Source organism: Anas acuta, chromosome 4, assembly GCF_963932015.1.
Source record: "Anas acuta chromosome 4, bAnaAcu1.1, whole genome shotgun sequence".
In the NCBI taxonomy this organism is placed as follows: Eukaryota; Metazoa; Chordata; class Aves; order Anseriformes; family Anatidae; genus Anas; species Anas acuta.
In genome coordinates, this window is record NC_088982.1 from 1706669 (window position 1) to 1725120 (window position 18452).

At 52.0% G+C, this 18452-nt stretch overlaps 1 protein-coding gene and 1 long non-coding RNA gene across 9 annotated transcripts in view; one reads left to right on the forward strand and one right to left on the reverse strand.

Moving 5' to 3' along the window:
• Positions 1 to 18452, reverse strand: part of EXOC6B (exocyst complex component 6B) — a 266143-nt gene extending 247691 nt beyond the window's left edge. For 3 of the 8 annotated variants that reach the window (XM_068679495.1, XM_068679491.1, XM_068679500.1), the window contains exon 1: positions 18089 to 18450. In XM_068679495.1, the coding sequence (XP_068535596.1) occupies positions 18089 to 18201 (113 nt within the window). In that variant the 5' untranslated portion in view covers positions 18202 to 18450. Of the gene's footprint in view, positions 1 to 18088 lie in introns of all 8 variants that reach the window. The other 5 variants (XM_068679497.1, XM_068679494.1, XM_068679493.1 and 2 more) reach the window with 3 other exon arrangements.
• On the forward strand, positions 5038 to 9422 carry LOC137855396 (uncharacterized). The gene is made up of 2 exons (XR_011095709.1): positions 5038 to 5591; positions 5689 to 9422. It is a non-coding gene; the product is annotated as an uncharacterized lncRNA (long non-coding RNA).

Sequence of the window (18452 nt, forward strand, 5' to 3'; positions counted from 1 at the left end):
TGCAGGGGCTCAGTTTGCAACCCAAGGGCTGCACCAAACGAGGGTGGAAAAACATTAAATTGCCAGCGTGGGGTCCCAAACCCAGCACGTGCACAGCACCGCAGCATGGGGACACACGAGCACCTCGTGCCGAGCTGGGGCAGCTGCAGGATTTCTTCAAATGCAAGCAGCTCCGTTTGCTTCAGCTTTTTGTTCTTAGCAAAAAATGAACGCTAACAGACCCAAAATGATGGGATAAGCACCTCTCCTACCTAGGGTTCCTAGAGAGTCTTCCAGCTCGGTGAGCTGCTGGAGAACAAAGCGGCTGAGGGCAGGAAGGGAAGGACGCTGCGGCCAGCTGATAGCGCAGAAGGAATTTTAAAAAGGCAACGTGCAATGGCTCAGGCCTCGAGCCAACGTGCTTCAAAAGGACCTGGGCGTCCCCAACGGGAAAGCTGAGGAGGAGAAAACACATGCGGAGAGCACAAAGGGATCAGGCACGAAGCTCTCGCCTCCGTCCCGGTGCCGCGCCGGCAGGGCCGGCTGCTGTGATGGGTCGTGTGTGGTGCTGGGTGCTGAAATCTGCTCTCCAGCCCCACGGTTATCAAGGGAGCCAGGCACTTCCATGCCCCAAAGGGTTTTTGGGACTGGGTGATCCATTTTATGACCACAATGCGGAACAGCTCGGCAATTCCCACAGCGGATGGAGCCGCTCCGAGGCTCCTCCATGGCAAGCACCTCAAATACCGTGGGCACAAGGTGCTTCCTTGGTTGTATTTTATTATATTTATATTATATATAAATATAATATAATATATATATAATATATTTATATTATATGTACGTATTGCAGCTGTATCAGGGTTTCAGCCAGAGAAAGTGGAAGCCAAAGGGTGCTGGAGGACAACAGGGCCTTGTCTCCTTGCAGCATCATTTCTGGGATGCTCACAGGGCAGAACCACTGCCAGGAGCGCCCTCACAGCCCGGCAGGACTTTTATTTGGCTTCTGCAGCAAGCCAGCCCTCCTACCCCTGGATATTTCCCCCAGGAAGATCAATTTGGAAAGGCTTCACCACGGAGCCAGCCCCGCACCGGAGGCAAGCAGCAGCCCCCGCTCCTTCCCGAGCCGTGTCCTGCAGAAGAGGCTTCTCGAAGCCCCGTCCCACGTCAAGATTAAAAGAGCCCAGCCCGGCCTCCCGTATATTTACACCTCTGCCTTGTCAAAATAGGCCTGTCATTCAGCAGCAGTTTAGAATTCTTCCTCGGGAGGAAAAAATAAAGCCCTGGCTTTTCCTGTTTGGGAAGCAGGCAAGGGAAAAAAAAAAAAAAAAAAAAGAAAAAAAACACACAGCAGCGAGCTCTTTCGATTTGAAAAGGAAGAAAATAACATACACAGAGCACAGGATGTGTAAAAATAGGGCTCCTGATTAGATCAGGACAATCGACTATTTATGAGTTCCACCTCCTCTGCTCGCTCGGGCTCGTCCCTCTCGCGTCCCCCTCTCGCTGGGGGCTCCCAGCTTTTTTTTGTTTGTCTCCGACCAGCTCCCCAGCCTTTCCCAGCTCCCTTCTCCATCCCACTTGGGGAAAAAAACAGCAAAAGAAGTTGAAATCCTGGTCTCTGCGTGGAATAATCGCTCTGGGGATCGGCAGCTTGCAGCTGGTCCGGAGAGGGAAGCTCAGGGCTGAGCGACGATCATCGCACGGCTTGGAGCACGAGGGGCTCTAAAAATACATCCTGAGTTCAGGAGACTCACAAAAGCATGCCAAGAGCTCATTAAAGAGCAGCGGAAGGTCCAAAGAGTGAAAAAAAAAACACGTTCCAGCCTGAGAATGGGGACGGGGAGGAGTTCAGGGACAGGCACCGGGGGCTGCGGCTTTCCCACGTGGGAAATCACAGCGCTGAGCCAACGGCGGGGTCAGGCTCCTCGGCACCTGCAGAGAGAGGCCAAAACATCCAGGCGTGCACGCACAGACCTGGGCAGACCTTGTATAAATCAGCCGGAGGGCGCAGGACTCTGAGCACGCTGCTTTGGTTCCCCATACCGGAGGAAACATCCCACGGAATGGAAACGTCTGCTAATGGATCATCGCTGCCGTGGCTTCAAGAAAATAAAGAAAAAATTGCTGTCACGCAATAAAGGGACAGGGAGTAGAGGTATTCACACGCAAGGCTTGCAGCAGGGGCTGAAAGCACAGAGGTTTAGCACCCCAAGCACAGAAAACCATACGTGTTACAGCAGGGGAAGGGCAGGTGCCAGAACTGAACAGTTCTGCTCGTGTCCGAATCCTCCGAACAGCAGAGGAAACACCCCACCAGCACCCAGAAAGCTCTTGGAGTGCCTCCTTATCCTAAAGATGCAAGCGTGGTGGAAAAATTAAATGAAAATCCAAGAGCAGCCCAACTTAAATCATCCCACTACCAGCCCCAAGGTTTTTGTCCTGGCGGCGTCACCCCGACTGGTTTCAGATGGCAATGAGCCCCGACAGCCCCAAGCACAGGCTGGGCTCCATCCCCTGGGGCTGCCAAGCCCTTGTTTGCTCACCAGTGAGCCCAGCAAAGCCCTCGAGGTACTTAAATTAATGCTGGGCTTCTCGTTGTGATGTTCATCTTCTGCAGGGAGCCCACCTGTTTGTCACATCCCTTCCCACCCAGACAGCCAGCTCCTCCCAAAAACCCTGGCCAGTTGCACACTGGTGAGAAGTTCCTCGTTACACCTTTTCTGAGCAAACACAGGTTACAAAAAAAAAAAAATTAAATAGCTCGAAAGCTTTGGATGCTTGCTGAAGGAAAACCGCAAAACCCAACCCCACGACGGCAACAGCAGCTGAAGGACTGGATGCAAACACCCCCTTTATGGAGACGTACTGCAAGAAGCAGCCAAAAAAAATAAATAAATAATAAATAATTAATAAATAATTAATATGAACACGCCTCTTAGTGAAGGAAGTCATCCCCGGGCAACAGGGCAGTGAAGCAGAACCGGGGCAGATGTGTTTTCTGTCGATTGCAGCTCCCATTACTCACGCGTGAGAGCGGTCACCACGCGCTCCCCTTGTCCCTCTGCGAGCAGATGGGCAGCGCACAAAAACCCTCTCGCTGCTCACAGCAAGATGAGGAGATCTCACAGGAGATGTGGCAGCAGCACCCCGGGGACAGCCTCGGTCCTTTTTCCCCACGTGGCCAGGCTGCGCCTCCAGACGAGGAGAGTTTCGGGCTGCAGGGGTGTTATCGGACGTCCTGCAGCCCTAAAATCATATGGGGGGAAAAATACCTTCACATGCAACAGCCGAAGAATCGCCTGGAGATATTTAATGCTGCCCTGACTCTTGTTTTTAGCTGTTTCACCCAGGAAATAATGTGATTTTCATCACCTGCAGAGATAAGAGTGCTGCAGGCTGCTGGTTTATTCAGCAGCTGCGCACCGATGGGAGGAAACGGGGGCCCCAGAATGTGTCACAGATATCAGGCGTGAGAAACCACCTGTGAAACCACTCCTACGTGCCACACAGATGATGCAGGAGGCCAGGCACACCCTGCTTTTTGAGCTAGCCACTGCAGGACTGCTCCTTACAGCACCAGAACGCAACTCACGGTTAAGCCGCGCTGCAGAAAGCGGCGATGTTCTCTTCAGACTGGGAACTTGGGTGAATATTTTCCACTCCAACAGGAATAAGACACGTCCTTTGGGCAAAACACATTCGTGTTCAACTCCATGGGTGTATTTTGCATAGATAAAAGCACGTAAGGAACCAATTCTGGGGGCAATTCAGTACGGAGAGCAGTTTCAGCTTCGCACTTAGCTTCACCTGCCCGGTGGCTGTGCTGCTGACCCTACAGCCACCTTCACCAGGCTGAATTTCAGCACAGAGCTCAGTAAAAACATCTCTGTCGGGATGTGGAAGCACAAGGGATGTCTGACAGCATTTCTGTTGGGATGTGGGAGCACAGAGGATGTCTGACAGCATTTCTCTGCACTTTGAGCATCACCACAGTCAGCCAGCAGCGAAGGGCTGGGACATCTCAGCCTCTGGGGGTGGTTCCCGTTCCCTGATTTGCTCACCTTGTGGAAAGCCTGGTGGCAGAAACAGGTCCACGATCCTCTGCCCGTCTCGAAGCACGACGATGAGAAGGCACCGCCGACATCTCAGCTGCATCCTGCTGCTGTCCTTACACACAGGACACGACCCGCTCCGTGCCGCCACCGTTCCTCGCCGCTGGCAGGATCCCATCGGCTCGGCTCCCATCACAGCTCCTGGTTTGGGATTATTTTCTCTCCCCTCGACAGGGAGCTTCATTTCTGTGCACACAGGCAAACGCTCAGCAAGGACGAGTCATTTTTCCAGTAAGAGTCTCTTGGCTCGAGCCAGGCGCGATCTCATTTTGCGCTTCCTGCTTTGATTTCCAGCTTCCATTTATTTTTCTGTCCCCGCCGCCGCGTCCGACCCTTGCTCTGCAGCTTCAGCCACACGTGTAATTAAAGCTGGCTGTGTTATTATCGCCTCTTAACGATTAAAGACTGTTATGCTACCACCCGGCTGCATACAGGCCCTACAGCAGCTATGTCCTTCGTATTTTGCCCTGCTAACCAAATTGTCTCTTATTTCCATCATTTATAGCTTCCCGTCAAAATGAGAGCACTGCCCAATAACCTCACATGCCAACGAGCATCCTGGACTTCAAATGGATCTGTACCAGACAGCTCTGACCATCAGCACCAAAAATGCTCAGGAAAAAGGGAATTGCAGGAATTCTCCCCTCCCGCACGAGTGAGATCCTGTTCGGGACAAGGCACGGATCAGTTCAAGGACAGAAGAAACGAGCCCAAAGTGCATTTGGCCTCACCCCCGTCTCCCCAAAACAGCTCTTTTTAAGGAAAATAAAGAAGCACTGCTTCATTTCAAGCTTATTTCACAGGGACCTCAATTATTTGGGAGAATCAGAGAGGAATTAATTACATCAACTTTCCCAGGAAAGAATATTTTGTTATTTGCTTCGGACTTCCACGTATTTAGTTTAAAAACTAGAAATAAGGAAGCAGGACAAATAATGATTAAGTGCAGCAGGTCCATGAAAGGCCTGTGTTTGGTTTGTTTTTTGGTTTTTGTTTTTTTTTTTCCCCTATTATTCCCCCTACTTATTGCAAAAGAGTTCACTTTCCACGGTGACCTACAACAGCGTCCGAAGCTTTTAGAAAAAAAAAAAACACAAACCTCCTGTAGTATTCACTGCCTCCTGTGGATGTGCCACCTACCGGGTTCCCTTCCAGCGCCTATTTTGGAATCCTCTCCAGAACAAAGTGCTCGCAGGGCCCGTCTGGCACGCAACAATTCGTGGCACGGCCCCAGCGAGGGCCGGGCACTTTTCGCTGCTGCTCCCGAACCAAGGAGAAAAGCAGCAGGAGCAGCACAGTGCAGAGCAAATAGGAAAAACCACCAGAGTTTGTGGTTTTGTTTGGGGTTTTTCTTGTTTGTTGGGTTTCTGTTGTGACTTTTTGCGATTTTTTTTTTGGTTAATTGATAAATTCAGAACCAAAAACCTGTTCTTAATATGATTTCACTAAGTGCTGCTAGCGGGCAGAAAGAGGCAGACCCGGATGACCCATCCACATGTAAGTATTGCAAACCTGCTTTGGCTCATCCCCAGAACATTTCTGTCATTCATTTATTATTTATTATTCATTTATCATCTTATTTTTATTCCACCAGCCGGGTGCTAGCAGGCAGCATTTTTGGTCACCGGAGCCTGCCACGCAGACCTCCAGCGACCACGAGACAAATCCACACCTGAACCAAAATCCCCAAGTCTGGGGCAAATCAGCCAACTCCAAAAATCTGCATCCAGACCGTAAACATCCCTTTCTTCCTGCAGCATTTCCAGCTCGGAGGGCCAGAGGAACCCTGCTGAAGGCCGCCCCTGGCAGCGGTCCGGCTGGGCTGCAGGAGCGAGAACCACGATAACCCCCCCCGCCTGGCTTTGCTCTTGCTTTTTTTCCTAAAGAGATGTTTCCTACGGCCCTGCGTGAGAGGGCAGGGTCTCAAAAAGCTCTGATTGGGGTTTTTCTAGCACTTAAATGCAAAGTGCAATGACATCCAGCGTTTCGGATGGATCCCACCTAGAGGTGACCGTTTCTCTGAGCACCCAGGGCAGCGCAGCAAAAGGAAATAAATAACACAAACAGCACGTCCCCAACACCAGCAAGTCGAGCTCCTGCATTTCGGTGTAAGAAGCATTCAAAGCCCTTCGGGTTCATTGCTCTGCCAGCCCCAAAAAGCCTCTTCAGGTCCCTGCTACCTCCTACAGCCCAAAGAGCCCCCAGAGGTGCTGGGCTACAGGATGCAAGCAGAAGCAACAGCGCTTGATGTCAAATTTGAGTCCTGACTCCAAGCTGTGAAGTTTCTCCTACCTTTACGAACCTTTTAGGGAAGAAAAGCAGCACGAGGAGGCAGAGGATGGGTGAGCCACCTGACGAGCAGCTGTGTTGGGAGGCAGAGGTGCGAGGCACCCCACGGACACCCCCTACCAATTACATCTTCTTCCACTGCTTCAGAAGGGTGTCCTTAAACAGCTACAGAATTAAGCAGAGGCACAAAACACCGGGGGGACCCTGACTCTGCAGGGGTCCATCGTTTTGAACAAAGGAAAAAAAATCTGATTTATGGAAGAAATGGGTCCAGCAGACCCACTGACACAAGGAATTCACAGCAAGCAGACCTCTACCCTCCCTTAACACACGATTAGCACGGCAGTCTGTGAGCTCAAAGCCTTAATCCAGGGCCCAGCTCCTTACCAAAGAAGCTGAGCACAAAGTTTCCACTTCTCCCTACAGCAACGTCTTACCCAGGAAAGCCCCACGAGGGGTTTCTGAGCAGCAGCCACAGGTAAATTCACTCGGGACCTAAAAGCCATGAGCTCACAGTTGAAGCAGCACACGATGCTGGCAGGAAAAGGCAGCCTGAGGAGGGCACCGACACCTCTGCCAGCCTTCCCTGGGGCTCTGCTCCTCCAGCAAACTCAGGTTTTAATCCTCTGGGGTCTGAGGCTCTCCTAATCAGAGAGAGGAAGAAAGAAACGGATCAGGAAAATGGCTCAAGTGGTCTTTATGCTTTCTAGTTTCTGACAACGCAGGAAGGAAGCTAGCTTGACAAAGGCAATAATAAGGATATAATAAAATAATAAAAAGATCTTCCTTTAACAGGCACCACGTTCTAGGGGATTACACCTACCACGGAAGCTCACACCCAAGAAATCAAGCAATTTCTGCTTCTTATCAATTAAGAAAAAAAAAAAATCTGGGATCCTGGCTCAATTTTGGCATCGCTGCCTCTGCCCAGCCTTGCTCCCTTCTTCATCTCATCACTCCCATCACGTGTTTGAGCTTTGAGACGTCAGCCTGAAAGCAAAGTCCACAGCTCCGTGCTCCCAGGCGCCTACCACCTTACCCTGGAAGTCGCCGTGACTCAGCAGAGAGGGGAAAAAAAAAACGCTCCTGACAGGCAGCTTTTCCCTTTCCGTTCCCCTTGAATGGCAAAAGAAACGTTAAAAAAGCAAAGCCCTGCTTCTCAGAAACCTTTTATGGAAGACCTGGCATGTCTCTGAACCTCACAGGCAGATTTTAAGGAGGAGACTTGCTGTGCTGGCTCTGAGCGCCCTGCCTGAGCTCAGAAAGCAACCCGGAGCTCAGCAGCAGTCGCAGCCACACGCCGTGCTGCAGCAGCATCCTCAGCCCCACGTCCCACGAGGTGCAGTGATGTTCGGGGGTTTATTTGGTGCAGGAAGGGAGGCAAGGAATTAATTCTGATCAGAAAAGGGGAAAGAGCTCCTCTGGGCTGCACGTGAACCATCAGCTGGTTCAGGGAGAGGAACAGAGAAGAGGACAAGGATATTGCAGCTCCCTTTTGGCACGGGGAGCAAAGCAGTGACTGTGGGGACGTCTGGGCTTGAGGTGACTTCTGTCCCCCACGCTCTGAAGCCCTGTTAAGAGCCTCTCCCTATGCACAAGGCTCCCAGGCTTCATTTCATCCTCCCCACTGGCACCAGCGACAGCACCAGCAGCTTCACCACCCGCTAGAGTCCAGGCCAGAAGCAAAGTATTAAAAAATTGTAAAACTTCCCGTAACACGTTGCTAAAGCACAGGGATTTCAAGAAGAGTGCAGCCACTCCTGCAGATATTCACCTTTCCTTCACTGCTGCACGCAGTTTAAAACCCCAAAAGCACCGGGCTGGCCCCAAACACAGCCTCACCCCCAGCTGGTGCCAATAACCACCCCGAGAAGCAGCAGAAACGAGGATTTGCTCACCTGCTGCCCTGCCCCTTTGGCTGTGAGTGACTGGAAGAGCACAAAGCAGAGTGTTTGCCCGAGCAAATTGCCAGCCCTAAGGCCAACCCCACAGCAGAGCTAACGATCTGTACTAATTAACCAATTTGGAAGAGGAGGGAGGAAATTCCAGCAGACAGGAGCACGGAGCATCCTCGTTTCTGCAAGAGGAGCAGCACCTGGGAACAGGCTGGTGGTCACAAAGGGATTACAAGGTCTCTGTGATGACCTAGAGCTGAATCAGAAATGTTATTAAAGGACCTTACTTCCTACAGCACATCCACGGGAAGCCGAGCAGCCTGGCCTCCTATTTTTGGCTTCTCGAGGAGCCGTGGCAGCCTCCCTATGGCACATCAGAGCGGGGAGCACCCCACAAATAACCCAGCCAGCTTGCTGCCTCCAACGAGCCCTCAGAAAAAGAGAGCCAAAAGGCAGCTGGAGGAGCTGCTCTGGGAGAAAAACCATCCCGGAGGCTCCTCGAACCCAGAGAGAGCAGAAGGAGCCATCCCCAGGAGTTCAGGCACGTACCTGCTGGGAACACCTCGAGTGCCACGCGCTCGGGAGCAAAACCAGCCTCGCAGAGATGCTGCTGGCACGCTCACGCAGACGAGATGCCCCACAGCTAAGGCTTCAGCTTCCCAAATTGTTGGGTTTGAGGCAGGACAGCTCCAGAAGGTGCCTCAGCTCCCAGCCTCTGAAGCATTCAGAATCTGCGATGCAGCCCCGTGGAGCCCCAAACCCCGCACCTCTGTGGGAGCAGGAGGAAAACTCTTACAGGCACAGAGAAACAGCGTGAAAAAGGAAATTAAAAAGGAACAGCTCGAAGTATTACGAGCAAGGTAACTGCTTAAAAGATGTATTTATATGCTCCAAGCCAGCAGTACACCAGTGATGAATAAAGGCTTCAAACGCTCACGTACACACGCACCCCCCTCAGCAGCAGGTTTTCAAGAAAAAAGAGAAATTTTCCAGCTCTGCAAAATTACAGAGCACAAATCGCAGTATGCTAAATGCAACGGCAAAATAAGCTATGCAAAAAGAAAAGGACCTTTTAAAAGCTGATTTCTTGATCTATGAAAGCTTCTAACTTATTCAAACGTCAGAGGGAGGCGAGGGGTTGGGAGCTCTTTGGGGAAACAAACCCAGCGTGGAACAGCTGGCAAAATGCTTTGCTGTGGGTCTAAGGAGTTTCTGCACCAAAACCTCTCCTGCTGCCACGGACCAAGGTGTTCACAGAAGATATTAAGCCCAGCAGAGCAAAACGAGCAGTTGCATTTGCTCACAAACACACAAAATTGCCAAGCCACGGACATGGGATCAGCAAGAACCCAGCGCTGGTGTGGCTGTTACTGCGAGAGAAGGGAACGATGGAAAACGGGACACCAATTCCTGCAGCACGTGGAGATCCCAGCCCATTGCAGAGCGGGAAAAGGCTTCCTTAAAAAAATGTTAGCAAATTTGTAAGTGTGTGATGCAGGAAGGAGGGAACAGCTTCTTCGGGTGGCATTTGTGGTGCTGATTTACCAGCGCTCTTTGGAGGAGTCAGAGCTGGTAACGGGGCACCTGGTCAACATAGCACACTCGGGTGCTAAAAGCATTGTGAGAACTCTGAGGAAATAAAAATGGCTGGTTGATTTTCATCAGGTTCGTTGTGCTTAACAGTGGTTTGGAGAAGGAGAGAGGCAGAGGGCACGGAACTGTTTCGGTTTGATCAGCTGCAAAGCCAAAAGCAAATAACGGGAGTGTTATTAGGGCCACGCTGCCAGCAGGGCTGGCTCAGGCTGGAGAGACCGCAAGGAACCACGAGCAGAAGGGAAAGCAGAGCCTAAAACATCACCGTGCTGCTTAATCCAGCTCAAGAACTGAATCTGCAGCTTCATTTCTATGTGCAGCTCTGATCTTACCAGCGTCGCTGCAAAAAGGTGAGAGCTCCACAAGAAAAGACACCAGGAAAAGGAACAGGGATCGTGAGTGATTCAGAGCAGTGCTAGCAGGAAAATTGACTGAATTGATTCAGAGCTTCCAGCTTGGAAAACAAAAAAAAGACAGGGAAAAGAAGGGAAAACAAAAAAAAGACAACAACTGACCGACGATTTCTCATCATCCTTCGTGACAGCTCAGGCCTTGTCCTAGCAGAAAATCTGAAACCCTAAAGAAGTGCACAACGTGCAATCAAGCTGCAGAATTCATCACCTTGAAATGTTTAAACGTTAGAGCAATAGCTGGCTGAGCCACGAGACCGAGCTGTGGGGAAGAGACCCAGCAGAAGCTCACGAGCAAACTGCAAGAAACTAAATGCACGTGCCTGTGCTTGCTCTGCATGCAGTTTGATCAGCACCCCCTCCTCACCACCCTCAGAGACAAAACAAGGAACGAGAAGAGCCTTTGATGTGACCGGCACGAACAGTCGCACGATTTTCTTCGCTATCCATCCGAGAGCAATCCCCTGCGTTCATCCCGAACCCCCGCTGCTGCAGCTGTAGCCCAGACCTCAGGAACACACAGCAGTGCTGTAAGAATAACATACAGCAATTCTGGAGCTTTTACTTAATAGAAAAGCTCTTCTTCATCATTTCAACAGTCTGGTCTGTATCTGAAGATGAATTACACGCCCGCTTTGTCTTCTCCGGGTTAAGCAATCCCAGTCATTTCATGGTTTGTTTTTTTTTTTTCCCCCCTCAGAGGCTGTCTGCTCTCCTCTGGGCAGAGGCAATCACAAAATGCATATTGTTAGGCTTCTGCATCCATGGAATAAATGGATATTTTATTTAAAAAAGCTTCAAACCACTGAAAGTGGAATCGGGAGGAGCACGACAGAGGGGACAGAGCAGGTAGCGCTCAACACCACAAGGCAGCTGCCAGCTCCAAGGAAACACCACAAACTCATGCAGTGACAGCTCCAGAAGCAGCAGCACCAACTCCTACAGCTGCTTTTCCCTAATGATAGCAGGGAAATCTTTCCCTTTAGCTCACGACCTCACAACACCGCTGCCAGGCATCAAAGGCGCCTGGGGGGGTGAGCAGAAAAACAAACTCGGAGAGCTCCAAGAGCCCAGACACACTTCCACAGCCCCCGGAACAGGAACAGGCACTCGGTAATCTGTCCTTTGACAGTGATTCATTAAACTCCAGAAAGGAATGTACTTCTGGGAGAAAAAAGGAAGAAAACGCAAGCTATAAATAATCAGGCAGCGCATTCCTGCGAGCTGTTCCCTGCAGCCTGCACCGGGGCGCGGACTGAAATAAGAAGGGTTACACAATTCCGGGGATTCACCATCCCAAAGTGGCTTCCAGCACCTTAATGCTGCAAGTGAGGAAGTGTTCCTAAAAGCTGGCAGCGTGAAGTGAAGCATACCTCCAGGCAGGGCTTGCTGGATGAAGGATTCCTAAAAGCTGGCATGGAGAAATGAAGCACACCTCCGGGCAGGGCTGGCCGTCCGTCTCCTGATGGACCGTGAGTGCTGGTGCTGAATTACTTCACAGGAGCCCTCGCTGGTTATTATTTTTTTCCTCTCCACAGCAGAAAACACAAAGCTGAAGAGCACCAGCCTGACCAGAAGGGAATAGTAATATAATTCAAGCAGCACTGCAACGAGCTGCCTTTTAAAAGACACTTAATTAAGTGCATATGAGCAGCGGCACAGGCTCGTTTGCAGGAGATTGCAGTTTCCCCGTCTGGGTGGCAGGAGAACGGGCTGAAAGATGCTTCAAAAGCTCCTGCGAGGCTTTTATTAGCAGGCAATTTACAGTTGTCACAAGCAGCTTCCTCAGCAAGCTCTGCGGCCAGCAGTCAGTGTCTGGACGGGCTGCGCTGCGCCGCTTCTCCGCCGCGCTCCCTCGCCGGCAGCCGGCCCTTGGCATCACCGCAGGTAGCATGGAGATGTTATTTTTTTAAAAAAAAAACTGATTTTGTGCATGGTTTTCGAGTGCTCTTCAGTTCTTACCCATCCCAGGACCTCGATGGGGTGCTTGGTGGCTGGTCCCAGCACGTGTAGGAGATCCCAGCCCTGCTCCAGCCTGCCCCGAGGCTGGAGGACAGCGCAGCAGTCGGTAGCGCGAGCAGGAGGATGCCCACCATGCCCTCTTCACGCCTCCCTGCTGAAATATTCCTTGGGAAGCTCCTAAACCCAACGTCTGTCGCTGCCCCTGGCTTCACATCTGCGACGCAGAGCCTTATCCTCGTCTCACCCACGGCAGCAGGCGAGGACCAGCCCGGCTGCCTGTCCTGCCCAGCACCCAGCCCCAAAGGCTGGCTGCTCCTGCTCCCTGCCAACCCCAAATAAACCAGCTCCACTCCCCAGCCGAGAACTTTTCCACCAGGTGAGGAACTAAAGCAGCTCGCAGAGGGCAAGCCAAGCTGTGGATGTCAGATATTTAACAGCACAGCTGGCCCCTGGACTCAGCACCCAGCCGTCACACCCCTCGTGCCGCTCCAGGCACTGGGATGCCATAAAATGAGCCTGAGATGAAGCTGGGGCGAAGTGATCCAGCTGAAATAATAGAGGGAAAGGGGAGGGCAACATTTCAGCACCCACCTGAGCCATGCTGACACCTGGGAGGAGGAAATAAAGGACACAGGAGATCACTTATGGCAGCCCCAGGAAGCACCCAGCACTCACCTGCCGGCTCCGTGCCCATTTTCACAGCACAAGAGGTCAGGGCAGGGCTGGACGAAGGCATCCAGCTCTCCTAAGCTTTTTTTTAAGCTCCTAAGCTAAGGTTTTTAGGTAGCTGGGTCCTTTTTTCCACCCAGCCCCACTGCTGGTCAGGTTCCCTACGGACACACCTCCCAGCTGAGGAGGCACTGGGTGCTCGGAGGGACCCAGCGCCTGCCTGGCCCTGTCTGTGAGAGCCAAACCCCCGTTTTCAGAGGTCTGCACCAAAAAATGGGATAGCACAGGGCCACGACAGAGCCAGGACCCCAACAAGCTGCTGCTATTTGTCCTGCAAAACAAGGCTCCAGCCTGGAGCAGCGAGAGGGGAGCTCGGTGCGCCCCCAAAATTAGTAGGATGCCTCACTGCGCAGCCAGCAGCACTCTGGGGCTACTTTCCTTGCTCCCAGAAAATAATATTTGTGATCCCTGTGAATCAGGAGGCCCAGAAAGCTCCAAAAGGCAGCCTCTATCTCTGGTGTTGAAGCAGGACCATGGCACAGGGTGGATGCAGGCAGCGGGGTGAAGGCGGCACGCTGCTGGGGTGAGAAAAGGGTCAGCCAGGCAGCTCTGGGTCAGTCGGGACAACTCTAATCCCAAACACAGTCGTGGAAAACTCGATAAAGGATTAAGAGAATGGAGCCTAATTACAGCCCTGCTTTAATCTCCGCCAAGAGCTGCTTAGGAGAAACTACACCCTATCAAGTGGGCTCAGTTTCATTCTTAGGTTAAACAAGTCGGTAATCTCCCCGAACAAGCACAATTAGCAGCCAGATCCCCAGCTCCTGGTAAAAAGTAGAGCTCTGCACCAAAGCACGCAGGCAACAACTAATTGCTGCTCGAGATCTAACGTTTGTCAGCTTGCTGAAGGGGTTCAGGTAAGTACAAGCCCTACCGTAACTGATAAAAATCGCAACCACCGAGGAACAATCCAGAAAGTAAATATATATCTAAAAAGGAAACAAAAAAAAAAAAAAAAGGAGCCCGATGATATAATTTGCAGATGACACAAGAGCTGGCAGGGTAACAACTCCCTGAGATCAGGCAGCCCCGGAGAACAATCCCTTGCAAACCTCGGTCCCTCCCAGCAGCTCCCGCTGCAGCAGCCTCCAGTACAAAGGTACAGGCGGAGCAAGGAGGAGCACGATCCACAGCTTCCAGCGACTGAAATCCCAAGAAAATAGCTCCGCATTAAGTCATAAATCCTGCTCTGATGCTGAGGAGAAGAGAGCTGCTCGGTGTATGAACAGGAGACTACCCTGGAGAGCACAGACAGAATTTTATCCGCATCGAAAGCGCTGAGGAGGCGGCAGGAACGCCGTAGCTACGTCTGCGTGGCCGGAGGGGTTTTTGCTTTAATTTATCAAACATTGTTTAAAAATCCTTCCCTGCTTTCAAAAAAGCTGCAAATGCAGCTTGAGAGCGAGGAAGGCAAGGCATTTTGAGCAGTGGCTGATTGAAAAAGCTCGAGCCGTGCAAACTGCAAAGCAGATTAAGAAGTCACTTGAAAAATCCAAGCGTGCATTTTAACCGTGAGGTGACATCTGCTGCTAAAGGACACTGCGGAGTAGCAGGGGAAGTGACAGCAAAATATCTGCAGGCTGAAACCGAGAAAAAAAAAATGCGAAATGATTAGCAAGTCATACAACCACGCGGGCTCACGGGGAGAAGCGAGTGACGCCGCACGGCCCACGTACAGGGGCTGTCGTGGAGAATAACCCTGCCCTCAGCCTGAGTCATTCATTTATGAGCTGGGAGCAGAGCACAGAAAAAAAGAGCTGGAGATCGGGCATTTCACGTGAAGGGCTTGGGAGAAGTTAGAGGTCCAGCACTAGCTCCCTGTCCCTAAAAAAATATACTAAGGGGACAAAAAACTAGCTCCCTGTCCCAAAAAAAGCATACCAAGGGGACAAAAAGCTCGCTGAAGAGCAACAAACCTCACGGGTCAATTGGGCGTAAGGATAATTAGAGTGCTCTGAAGTCACAGCTCGGTCCAGAGGAGCTTTCAGGCCAGCAGGTTTCCTTTTCCCTCGAAGGTTACCTGACCCCACAGATTTACGGGATTCTTAGAAACCTGGAGAGAGGAGATCCAAAAATACTCTGCAAAAATCAAGGAGCATAACAAAAAGGGGAAAAAATAAAAAATAAAAATAAAAGCGGAATTAGAGCAGCAGAAGGAAGTGGAATTAGGAGCAATGGATATAATTAGTAGGGGCTGAATGGCAGGAAAGACATCCTGAAATGCATTATTGGGATTCCAGGAGCATCGCGGACCCGAGGGGGTCCCCACAGAGCCTCGCTCAACTTGCTCGGCGTCCTCCTTCACACACAGCGACGTTGGCTGTCAGGTACGAATCTATACTCGTATAGAAAATAGAAATTAAATATTTCTAATTAAATATTTTATATTGAGAGCCCCCAGCGCAGCAGGCCACGAGCTGGGCCCCGCTCGTCACACAGCCCAGTGCTGTCGCAACGCTCCCTCGCATGCCCCCGTCTCCCATTTTATATTTAGAAGAGGGGCAGAGCTTTGTCCCACATCTGCCTCGCACAATGGAGGCCCGGCCCATCCTGCTGACTCCCAGAATCACAGAAAGAAACCAGCAGAAAAAAAAAAGAAAAAAAAAACGGGACTGGAAGGGACTTCAAGAAGGCATCGCGGCCTTCCCCCGCCCCAGGGTGAGAATTACTACACTTGATTTTTTTTTATTTTATTTTTTTTCCCCTAACAGAAAGCTCTCCCTGATGGGTGGGACACGAACCCACCCAGACAGATGAATTAGCTGGACCTTCACTTTACCATCTTAACCCCTCGGCCACCCTCTGATGACACCAACTCAGCACCGAGCGCCGTGCCCCTACAACACGGGGCCAGCAGCAATCGTGGTATCTAACTCTGCTGTGTCAGACACTGAAAACGCCGCAATTCTGTAAAAAAGCCAGTGCTGGAGGTAGGAGCCCAGCAGCTCAGCCTATTTCTGATCCGTGTTTTGGGATCTCTGTTCCTAGAAGGGAAGCCAGCCCGGCTCCTGAGACACACTTCTTCCATGATGCTTCCCAGCAGTGAGTCACCTTTTCTTTTATTATTTTTTCCAAGTTTCCATCATCCCCATTCCCGGACTCTCCAGCACATCGTGTTTACCCCGAGCTGCTTCAGTTTAAACTCTAGAAATCCTTGGAGCAGGTCGCATTTCTGCTCGTGTAGATAACAGTCCTCCTGATGAAGTGCCACTGCTGAAGCTAACGCAGCGAAGGACAAACCTTGCTTCGCCCCGGATGCTCATTAGAGTTCCTGCTGTGGGTATGCAAAGATAAATATAAAGCCTCCACATCAACCTTTAATATTAAGGAACAAGACTAACTGCGCTTAGCTCTATGAAACTGAGCAAGAAGAGCCACCCACACGTAATCCTGGCAGTTCCCAGCCATTCTAACCAGTTCTTTCAGTTTTGTTCCTAAAGCTACCGCCGCTCACTTTACCTTTAAAGGGTTTGCAGAACTTCAGAAATAAAACTGCAAAGTCAGAAAAACTAAACAAAGAGGCAGCCCTTCCAGCAAGACGAACCCAGCATCCTATTGATCCACGCACAAAAAGCTTTGCCTTGAACTTTCTGCCTGCACTGGAGCATCAGGGCAAGGCAGACAGCTTAAACCCGATGATTTCTAAAGGAAGCCACCTGAGTCATTTAAAAACCATGACTCTGTAAAGCTTAAACACTGAAAAGAAAGGAAGGGCTGCTGTGGAGGGGATGGGACAGGGGGCTGGAGGGCTGTTTGTACCTAAATGCTCCCACCTGGCACCGTGATTGCAAGCTCAGCAGCTCCTGGGCTGATAGAGAGAAACCGAAAGATGAAGGTGAAACCCTTACAGAGAGCTATAAACAGCTCTGCCCGTCTGCCTCGTTAACCTCCCAGCAGATAACGAACACATTTGTGCCCAGCGTTATGAGTTAACGCGTTTTGGTTTTCACATGAAGTTCCCCGGGGAACTTCCTCCACTTTAAACGGGGGCAGGAGGTGTTCGCAGTTTGCTGAATCAAGCCCGTGGCTTCTTTTGGGACCACGACACCACCAGCATGGCGCCTGCCTGGCAAGAACAGCCCTCAAACGGGCAGAATTCACCTCAAATATCGCAATTAAAAATAAATACATCAGACGGTTCCTCCTGAGAAAGCAGGGTTCGGTGGCACAGCCAGCTCGCACGTCTTCCCAATTAACAACGCAGCAGAAACTCCTGCTGCAAAACCCTAAAGGGCACGGCAAAGGAACACGTACGGGGTCGAGGAGCAGACCCAGAGCCACGGGCAGGAGCAGGAGGGAGAAGAAAAGCTGAGGGACGGAGCTGTGGGGCGGGCGGCTGCCTTTACCTGCACTGCTCAGACAGGAGAGCTTGGCAGCGGGGTCTGCCAGCTGACGGACACCACAAGAACCACTGGAAAAAGATGTTTAAGGGGAGAACAAAGGAGCCATTAAGCAAGCAGAAGCATTAACTCACATCCTCATCAGCACCGTAATTGTGCCCGCTCCGCAATTAGTCACGGTTTTTGTGAAGGGGTTGAGGAATAACTTCGACAAGTGCTGGGGGAACAGGCAGCAAAACCCTCGTGGGTCCTTCTCCTCCTGCATCCTGCCCATCCTACAGGTGCCACCATGGGCTGGGTGACAGCTCCTTATTGTCACCCGGGGACGAGCTGGAAGGACGCAGGCCCCAAGAAGGAGGAGAAGGGGTCCAACACCCAACACATCCTCACACCACAGCTGTGCACGGCGAGGAGAAAAGCAGCGCGGGGACAGGAGGCAGCACCCAAAGGTGGCGAAGGAGAAATGGGAGAACCAAGAGGGGCAGCAGGCAGGTGGTGAGCCAAGCCTCACCCCACCACCTCCTGCACCTCCCACGCCCCCAAATCCAGCGATTTTGGGGGCTTCCCTCCTTTCTGGAGGGCTTTCCCCCTCAAGAAAGGAATCCCCTTCCTCCTCACACCGCCTCCAGGGAGGGGGACATCCCCTTGGAGCCTCGGGCAGGCGGCACCTGCCCATGGGGGGAGCACCCCGGGGTGCCCTAATCCAGCCCCGTGGGTGCTCCCCAAACCCTGTGGGTGCCCCCCAAGCCCTGTGGGTGTCCCCCCAAACCCCATACCTGAGCGTGGGGCCGATGCAGGCCGTGTCGGTGCTCTCAATCTCCCGCAGGATCCTTTCGTGCTCCGCCGCCGTCTCCAGGCTCTCCAGCTCCGCCATCTTCCCCCGCTCCATGGAGGAGGAGGAGGAGGAGGAGGAGGAGCAGGGGGAAGGCTCCGGAGGGCACCCAGCGAGCCCAGCCGAGCCGGGCTGAGCCTCCCCTACTACCTGCCGGCCCTCCCTGCTCCCCTTCGGCCGAGCCCTGGCTCCGGGCACGCCGGGAGTTGTAGTGCGGGGAGCCCGGGGCTGAGCCGGGGCCTGCCGGGGAGCCGCTGCCGGGAGCCCGGCCCCGAGCGGGGCGGGGAGAGCCCCGGGGCCGGCCCCCG